The sequence below is a fragment of the Labeo rohita genome, chromosome 16 (assembly GCF_022985175.1).
Source record: "Labeo rohita strain BAU-BD-2019 chromosome 16, IGBB_LRoh.1.0, whole genome shotgun sequence".
NCBI classification, from domain to species: domain Eukaryota; kingdom Metazoa; phylum Chordata; class Actinopteri; order Cypriniformes; family Cyprinidae; genus Labeo; species Labeo rohita.
This window is the reverse complement of record NC_066884.1, coordinates 38,556,608-38,566,691: the sequence shown is the minus strand read 5'-3', so window position 1 is coordinate 38,566,691 and position 10,084 is coordinate 38,556,608. Positions and strand designations below refer to the sequence as shown.

The following is a 10,084-nucleotide window of genomic DNA, read 5'->3' as shown; positions in this document are numbered from 1 at the left end:
TCATGACAAATTTTCACATGTGTCCTGTTTAACGCCTGAAGGACGACCTCCTTAAATGCCCTGGTCTTTAATTAGGAGTTTTGCTCAGCTCGTCTCTACAGAATCCCCCACAGCTGCTCAAGAGTGTTAAGAGTGAAATACATGTCCACTGAAGAATGTTTACCTTGAGAGAATGAATGTCTTCATTGTCATGCTGAAATGCCCAATAATGCAGGCAATGAGGGTTGAGTAGCATCTGCAGTTCCAGTTTTTTGTATTACATCACACAGTGGTGTGTGAATTCATGACAGCATTGATAAAACACAACTTCCTCACACCTTCAGCACTCATGCATCCCTATAGAAGAGTTTTACTACCACTGAACGTCACTGTGGGAACCAGACACTTCTCACCGTACTCCTCCTCTAGCAACAACACAACATTTTGGATGCTTTTGGATCTGAAATGATTGACTTGGTCTCTTGAGACCAGAGTATGGATTTCCAGAAGTCTATATTTTGTAAAAATGGGACTTGGAAGATGTTAAATGAGTTTATTGTGCTTTGGCTACAGTAGGTAATTCAGGCTGTGTCGTGCTCTGCTTTTCATAGCTTTTGCCGGCTCTGAGACACTTGCATGGTATTTCTCCGGCTCTTTTTCTAGTAAAAATCCACTCATAACTAAATAAAAAAAAAAAAAATTAAAGTGAAGACCTGATTATTTCAGGAAACTTGTCACAAGTCCATTGTTTTTTATTGTTAGTGCTACTTCTGCTATATTTTCACACTTAAAAAAAAATAATTTGGTATTCCTCTTGTTCCATTAACATTCTTTATGCTAAGAAATTTGCATTAAATTAAAGCATTAAATCTGTGTATGATTCAGTGGGCTATACAATGCCTTTAACTGTCAGGAAATTACTTGTCTTTAAATTTTTTTTCAAAACTTTAAGTTTTGGTTCAAGATACTTACCAAAAATAGCCTTGAACCTACACTAGTTTTATTTAGTAACCATCATTATTTGCTAAATAATTTTGACATTGTTCTTTGGTAATTGATCAAGCAGGCTTGTTGGAACATTATATCTCCAAAGAACCCTAACATGACTTCTAAGTAAGGAGTAATTGCTGAATTTGTTTAGTTTTAGAGGGGGTGTACTCATTTATGCTGTGCACTGTATATATGAAGAGTTCAGATGCAAAACCAGCTAAAAGCCATCTCAGTCAAAAATGAGATAATGATACTGAGTGAATGCTCTCGACACATAGTATACATCCATCAAATACTTTTATTTCAAACTCGCTAAATTCCAGCCTCAGCCCAATCAGAAGTACCAGTACTTACATAGAAACCTATACAAAGTAGACAGAAAGAAATGCTCATTTTACAGAAATACGTCAGATGGATTTAGAGGCTTTTGCATCTGAACTCTTCATATATATATATAGATAGATAGATAGATAGATAGATATTCATTCATTCATTCATTCATTCATTATACTTAATTTAAAAGGACACAAATGAAATGAATCTTAATATCATAATTAATTTAATTTGCTTTCTTTTAACAAAATAAATTAATTTAACTTAATTTTAAATATTTTTTTTTTTATTAACTTTTATTTATGAAAAACTTTTTGTGAAGATCCCTGTTAGTACATGATTTTACCTATTTGCAAAAAAAAAAAAAAAAAAAAAAAAAAAATGGTGGCACTCAGGAATTGACAATTTTCACTCAGTAATTTCTATATACAATGAGATACACAACTATTTATAAGATTGGTGTCAGAAAGAAGTCTCTTCTGCTCACCAAGGCTGCATTTATTTGATCAAAAATACAGTAAAAATAAATAAATAAATACATAAAAATAAGATATTCTGAATATCTGTTAAACTATAATTGCTTTCTGTGATCAAAGCTGAATTTTCAGCATCATTACTCCAGTCTTCAGTGTCCGTTATTTTTCAGGATTCACAGAAAGTTCAAAAGAACAGCATTTATTTGAAATAGAAATCTTTTGTAACATTAGAAATGTCTTTACTGGCACTTTTGATCAATTGAATGCATCCTTGATCAACTGACCAAAAAAAGTGTTAATTTCTGTTGAAAACTAAACAAAAAAAAAGGTACCAATCCCTTTTTTAACTTTGAACAGTAATGTTTGTGAGCATGTGTGTGTTAGGTGTGTGTGTGTGTGTACCTGAGCGTCACACAGGCGCAGGAAGTCCACGCTCAGGTAGGCTTTAATGCCATCGATGGCTCCAGGCAGTGTGACGCCACGCAGCAGCAGGACAGTGAGGACGACATAGGGCATCGTGGCTGTGATCCACACCACCTGCACACACACACACACACACACACACACACACATGGCATGAATGTCACCATATAATATGAATGCATCAGACTTTTGCTTAAACTCCTAATCAACCAACATCTTTGCTGCTCCCCTAGTCTGGCCAGTCTGGTTTGTTTCGTTGTTTTAGAGTGGCTTTGTATGCTCACACCAGCTAAACACCAGTATAAACAGACCAGAAGACCAGCAAACCACCTAAGGCCGGATCAGAGGGTTCAGGTAAGAGCTCGAACCTTCCCTGACGTCTTGACTCCCTTCCACAGACTGAAGTAGAGGACCACGATGACCACGGCCAGGCAGGAGGTGAGCTGCCAGCGCGGCAGACCCAGATCATCGATGCCGGTGCTCTCGTGGAGGTGCAGCACGCCTCGCCTGCAGATCAACATCGACACGTGATCGTACTCTACAGTACTCATGGGTTTAGGTCTGTGTTTGTGAGTATATGTGTACGTACTCGAAGTACTCGAGCGCCGGCGTGGTCTTGTACGTGTCGTTGAGCAGCGTGGCGTTGAGGTCGGAGCAGTTGGGGCTGTTCCAGGTGTTGTTGCAGTTGATCCAGGGCAGTTCTCCGGAGAAGGAGGAGAACAGGTAGAAGAGAGCCCACGCGATGATCACGTTATAGTAGAAGCCCACGTACAGCGAGATCAGGATCACCGTGAAGCCCACGCCTGAGCAAAACCAGCAGAAACATGAAGATATTCCTGCCGGAAACACCATCTGCTGCTCGCCAGATAATGATCTGGGGCCGGTTGCATAAAAACTTTAGACTAGTCTTAAAAGATAGTCATCTAATTTTTTTCTTTAAGACTGGTCAAAATTCCTTGGTCTGTCGCACCATATGTCTCACCATATGCTGGTCAGTCAGCCCATGGTAGACCACCAGCTAAACTAGCACCAAACCAGCACTAACCTGGTCTAAGATGATCTTTTCAGCAGGCATATTAGATGATTACAAATATATTTAAATCAATCATTTAAAAGGTAATTTAAAAAAGAATATACAGTTCGGGTGATGGGATCTATAAACTGCACTTGGGAAAAATATGGTGCATGATTTACTTTGAAATTATTTTCACACAGAAATTGCTAGTAAATTTCAGAAATAATAATAATAATTAAAAAAAAAAATTGAAAAAGTTGAAAAACTGAAATAGTATTTTCTCTGTACTTCAATAATCTTTGTTTTATTTATTTTGCCTACGTTTAACAGGACACAAATGAAACTAACAATCTTAATATCATTTTTCATTTAAATTACTTTCATTTAAATAATTTAACAATTTTTTTTTATTATTTTTTTATTTATTTATTTATTTTATTTTTTTTGTTACAAACATTGTCATGTTAATTGCATTCACCAGCTTCATTTATTCTACCCTGTGAAATATCAAAAATATACATTCTTACATATTAAACTCAACTGTATCAATAACCTAACATAATGAACTGTAAATAATCCCAAATTAGCTATTGTCTGCTGAATCAAAGCTTCATTTAAACTAAATATGTTTTTTGTTTGTTTGTTTTCATTTTAAAAAGTTTAATTCTGAAGCCAAAATCATGTCCTGAATTTAGTCAGCAGGTGGGAAAGAAAAGGCAAACCACGTACAAAATATAATTTGCTCATTACATTTCACAGATTAGCTCCCTATATTAAGTTATTTTTGCTCTGTGGAAATAGTACAAGGAAAAGTACAGTGTTTAGTCTTGATGAAGTTCCTGCAGCACATCAGTCAATCAAAACGACAGAAAGAGTCATAATCAGTGAAGCAAACGGAGCGCTAGTTCGAGTTTTCAGAGTTAGTTTTCATAAACCCCCGTGGCTCTTCAAACGGAGCTCTTTGTCTGAAAGCAAACAGCAGGATTCTCCCGTCATACATTAGCAGCACATGTGTGATTCCCGGCCCTCTCAGGCCATCGATCCTGAGGAAGCAAACATGTTGATCAGCGCTAATTACAGTAATCTCTCCTCGAGAGCCAGGCTCACAGAGAGCCAAGCTTGTGATTAAAATGTCCGTCTCCGTCTCTCTCTCTCTCTCCGCGAGATGCATGACAGCCGTTACGGACACGCAAAACAGGCGTCTTTAGGAAACAGATGATGGCTTTGTCAACCCTGAAGAGTGTTCACAATCCAGCTTCACACAGCTTTACATATACAATATCCGCTAAAGAGCATTCATGGTGATGGACTGATCCTCATGTCTTATTTTCCCACTTAAAATCCAACATGTATCAACAATTCTACCAAACCAGCACCAAAACAGCTGATACATCCAAAAACTACAGACAACCAGAGCTACAGACTTCAGCAAAGAGCCGTCTTCATCACTAGAGCCATTTTTGGCTGCTCTTGAATTGCCCATGCGATTGTTTGGAGAATAATAAAGGCTTTAACGTGACATTACAGCTTCTTCAGATCAGCACATTGGATTATGGGATTTTTAAAACACAATTATGTTTTTCTAAGGAACTATAAAATACGTTCCTTATAGAAAACTTCTTGTATTATATCAGACAGATTTTTTTTTTTTTCTTTTTATGTTTCGATTAATCTGCTATACCACATAAATAATAACGATAAACATAACAACAACATTTGTTTCTAGAGCACATTTAAACAAAACCAAGGTTGACCAAAGTGCTTCACAAAGAATAAAACACAAGTAAAAAAGGAAAACCAGAGAATCAACAAACAAATAAAATCAATAGAATACCACAGGAAACATACTAAGAAGTGTTATAAGCCAGGGTAAATAAATATGTCTTAAGATAGGATTTAAAAATACTAACAGAGGGGGCACGTCTGATAAAAGGAGGAAGGCTATTCCAAAGTTTCGGTCCCGCAGTAGCGAAAGCACGATCACCACGATTTTTAAGTTTAACTCTTGGAACTATGAGCAGGCCAAGGTCACGAGATCTCAAGGTTCTAGAAGGGGTATACGGAAGCAGTAAGTCGGTTAAGTATTGAGGCGCAAGGTTATTGAGAGCTTTATAAACAAATAATAAGATTTTAAAATCAATTCTATACTTAACAGGGAGCCAGTGTAGGGTAAGTGCAGTGTAGAGTAATACAGTCGTATTTTCGCTTGCCTTCCAGCAGTCTAGCGGCTGCATTCTGGACTAACTGAAGACGAGAAATGGAAGACTGAGAAATACCAAAATACAAAGAGCTACAATAGTCGAGACGAGATGTTACGAAGGCATGGATAGCTGTTTCGAGATTTTTCCGGGATAGAAAAGGTTTAACTTTACTGAAAAGGCGAAGTTGGTAAAAACATGACTTGACTACAGCTGAAATCTGTTTATCAAATTTTAAACTAGAGTCAAATAGAACGCCCAAGTTCCTGGCACACTGTGTATTACACGGAGTGGAAGCCAAGATCAAAATTAAAAACAACATTTTCCTTAGGACCAAACAAAATAATTTCTGATTTATTATTACGCTGTAGAGGAAGATAAAGATGGGTATCGTCAGCATATAGATGAAAAGAGACACCATATTTTTCAAAAATAGAAGCCAGAGGGAGCAAATAAATAGAGAACAACACAGGGCCAAGGATTGAACCTTGCGGAACACCACACTCCAGAGGAACGTCTGAAGAACAATAATGTTCAAAATGTTAAAAATAACAACTAACATGTCAGTTCTGTAATAAAATTGTAAGTATCTGTAATAAAATGAGATGTGTGCTCATAATCTCATTCTCATTTTAAGCATTTAAGCAAAAGCCTTTAGATCGAAACATTAATCAAGATTAAATGTGTGTCCAAATATGCCCAAACCAGTGTTATTTTACAATCATTGAGATAGTGTTATAGTTTTTATGGTCGTTCTCACTATTTAAAAAAACAAAAAAAACAAACATTAACTACGGCTTTTGCCTCAATAAACTCCTACTTTGCTGCTTATTATTAGTTAGTAAGGTTGCAGTTAAGTTCAGGTATTGGGTCAGATTAGGGATGTAGGATATGGTAATAAGTGTGCATGCTAATAAGTAGCGAGTTAACAGTGTGAACTGGTCCCTACACTAAAGTGTAACCTTTTTTTTATTAATATTTTGCATTAGTTTAAATTAGTAGCTTCTGTTTTTATTTTGATTTTAGTTAAGTTAGTAATTTTGTGTTGTTTTGTCATGCTTATTTGTTTTTAAATGTCTTTATTGTTATTATTTACTTTATTTTAGTTTTATATATTGTAGTACAGTTTTTAGAACTGAGAAATGTTGCTTAGCTGAAATAAAATAAGTTTAAGATTTCTATTAATATAACTCTTTATGGTAACACTATTTTACGGTCTCGTAACTAGCTGCTTATTAGCATTCATATTACTAGAATATTAGACATTTATTAGTACAAATTAAGCACATATTAATGCCTTATTCTACATGACCTTATTCTACATCCTACACCCAGTACATAAACTTAACAACTACCTTACTAATTATTAATATGCAGTAAATTAGTAATTTATTAAGGGAAAAGTCGTAGTTAATAGTGAATAAGTGTGAACAAAATGAACAAACAAACAAACAAACAAAAAATACTCTGAAAGTCAATGGCCACCAGCAACTGACTGCTTACCAGCATTCTTCAAAACAATCTTCTTTTGTGTTCAGCACTGTGGAACAGCTCTGGAACAACTTGAGGGTTGAGTAAATGATGACAGAACTTCCATTTTTGGGTGAACTGCCCCTTTAAGTAACACTTTTAATGAGTTTTTTTAATGGTTTTAGTGAACTATAATAACCCTGGTCCAAACTGGTAATATACACTGCATGATTATTCCACATGAGAATAGTAAAGTCCCTGCATTACAGCTTCTTCAGATCAGCACACTGGTTGATCTTTAGGGCTGGTTTTCTAAGGAACTACAGAATAACACGTTCTTTACAGAAAGTGTCTCATATCACATTGAAAAGTCTTGTTTATTGAAAAGCAGTGAAGAACTGAAGGTCACTGTGCTTCAGTATCTTCTGTGTGCTCGTGTCATGATGTGATACCGCTGAAGTGACACAAAATGTGCGATCCACCAACAACCGAGGCCTGGCAGGCAAATTTCATACTAAAAGCCAATTTTTCTGTCTTCCATTTGACTGCAGATGATTTGAGCTGGAGATAAACAGCACCTGTCTGCCGTTTGCCATGATGACTTTGTTTCGGGAACACAAACACCTTCTGCTTCAAAAGCCAGTGAACATCTGATCAGCGCTGTCACCTTAAGACTTACACGGGCCAGATGTAGTAAATCACAAGCCAAACCAAACTTTCTGAAGGTTACGTACCTTTAAAGATGGGGCAGATCTTCCAGACTCCTGCTGCTCCTTCACGGTTGTACTGACCCAGCGCTAACTCCATATAGAAGAGCGGCATCCCGGCGATCACCATGAAGAACAGGTACGGCACCAGGAACGCACCTGACACAAGCACAGCCGCACCATTATAGAGCACGAAACATTAAGATATACATGTTAGAGTAAGAGCACAATGATCCGTACTCTGAATAACACCACTGAAAGTCTGGGAATGACAAATGAGAACTCGCTTTTATTTGAGCTTCTTTGCCTAGATTCACTCTAAACATTCATCAGTCAAACTCATGAGGTGAAACAATAGTTACAACTGTTACAAATAAAAATAATAAAAGTAACAACTAAAAGTTTAATTTTGTAATATAATATGATACAAATTATAACAATAACAACTAAAATGTTAGTTTTGTAAACAAAATTAGATATATACAAAACTCATTTAAGCAACAGTGAAAACGTTTTAGATCAAAGAGTTCATTAAGATTAAAAAGTAATATACTAAAGATACTATTATAGTTTTTATTCATATTTAGATTTTTTTTATCTTAATTTTCTTTTTTTTTCATTTATATGTATTTATGTGTATATATTAGTATATATGTATATATATTATTATTTATTTTTTTTTTTTTATTAGTTATATTAGTACACCAATTTGTTAGTACAAAGCAATGTTGCTTTAACAACTAAATAAAATTTAAAAAAGAAAAGATTTTTAACATTTAGTTTCATTTATTTATTTATTAAGTTTTTTTTTATGTAACTATTATTTTTTGTTTTAGTTAACTATAATAACCCTGGTCCAAACTGGTAATGCTCGTTGATTTTACATTACTGGTTCGTCGAGGTTTTACAGGCTCTATGTCATTAAACTTTAACATTTTCCATAAACATCACTCTTGACTTTTCAGACTGTCTAATTCAGCTGTAAATGGCAGATTTTCACAAAAAATCGATATTCCTGTACAAGTTTAATCAATCTCATCCGCATGTCCCTGTGAAGCACATCTCAGACTTCAGTCCTATCTGAATGTCTGTCTCTCACCTCCTCCGTTTTTGTAGCACAGGTAAGGAAACCTCCAGACGTTGGCGAGATCCACGGCGAAGCCGATGACGGACAGGAGGAAGTCGATCTTCTTGCCCCAGGTCTCCCGCTCCTCTCCGGACGGGTGCGTCTGACCGCTGGGACTGACCAGGGCGGAGGAGGTGAACTGCACCCCATTCTGCTCCTTCACCAGGATCAGCTCCACCTCCTTGGGGCCGGCGGTGCCGGAGGGTTTGACGGGGGCGATGGCCGAGGACATGTGTGTGACCGGGAGTCTGCCTCTTAGCATGGGTCGCCGGCAGGCCGCGGAGGACGGAGAGACCGGCTCAGATGCAGAAGCCTCTCTGACGGGATGAGGAGAACAGAGATGGACGCGAGGAGGAGAGAGACGGAGGGAGGAGCAAATCAGCCATGTTGATAAGAGAACCAGACCTGATGGAGCTCGCTATGAGTCTGAACGTCTGAAAACCCTTAACTAAACCGATCTATTCCACAGTCATGAAATGCAGCACATGTAGAGCCATTCGATGGAAAAGCACTTCAAAATAGTCATTACGTTGTAATAAATATGTTACAATGTTGTAATAAACATGTTATAATATCTAGCAAATCCTACAGGTGTCTAAATGAAGTGGTTTACTCAAACCAAAACATTATTTAATCACCAAATCAGTTCTTCTCATTACAGTTTCACTGTTTACAAATAATGTTCATACACTGACAAAAATATTTGCTTTCAAAAATTGCTAGCAAATTTCACAAATAGCATGATTTAAATGAAATTTGGAATAGTATTTTCTTGTAAAACATACTCCAATTATCTCTCTTTCTTTAATAGTGTGTTATGATGTTGTATTGCTAAATAAAGACCCAAATGTGATTGAATTAACTGATATGTAAGTTCCAAAGAAAATAAAGATTACTGTAGTACGGACAAACATTTAATTCAAATGTTTCACTTGTTGTTTCTTTGTAACTATCTGAAAAATGTATTTGCAGTTTCTCTGTGAACATTTTTTTTCACCACTGTTTAATTTTCACCATATAGAATAAATTCAACAAAACACCAAAGGAATGATCTAATTTCTCTCTCTAATTTCAAACTCAACTGCACCCCAAACAAAAAGAGCACATAACCCGAGCTGTTGGCTCTCAGAAAAGCAGCACCTGTTGAGTTTCTGAGATCTGAACTATTTGTCCAAACAGCAATCATGCCATCAAAACAGTGTAAAAGCACAGTAAAATCCTACCTTCAGTGTGGGGTAAAGCACTTCTCCAAACAGCCTCTTACTTCTCCATGCGTTGATGATCCTCGTCAGCGTGTGCGATAATTACGGCCATTTCTTTGTGAATGCAGATGTGAATGATGAGCGTGGACGGTCTTTCTCCCACAC

The 10,084-nt window shown here is 36.6% G+C and overlaps 1 protein-coding gene across 1 annotated transcript in view; it reads right to left on the bottom strand.

Annotated features, from left to right (window-relative positions):
• slc6a3 (solute carrier family 6 member 3) overlaps positions 1 to 10,084 on the bottom strand; it is a 20,332-nt gene extending 10,248 nt beyond the window's left edge. The window contains exons 1-6 of the mRNA XM_051130314.1: positions 9,941 to 10,084; positions 8,691 to 9,034; positions 7,619 to 7,750; positions 2,791 to 3,004; positions 2,570 to 2,708; positions 2,181 to 2,315 (exon numbers count right to left, since the gene is read on the bottom strand). Coding sequence (XP_050986271.1) covers positions 2,181 to 2,315; positions 2,570 to 2,708; positions 2,791 to 3,004; positions 7,619 to 7,750; positions 8,691 to 8,979 — 909 coding nt within the window. The 5' untranslated portion in view covers positions 8,980 to 9,034; positions 9,941 to 10,084. The remainder of the gene's footprint in view (positions 1 to 2,180; positions 2,316 to 2,569; positions 2,709 to 2,790; positions 3,005 to 7,618; positions 7,751 to 8,690; positions 9,035 to 9,940) is intronic.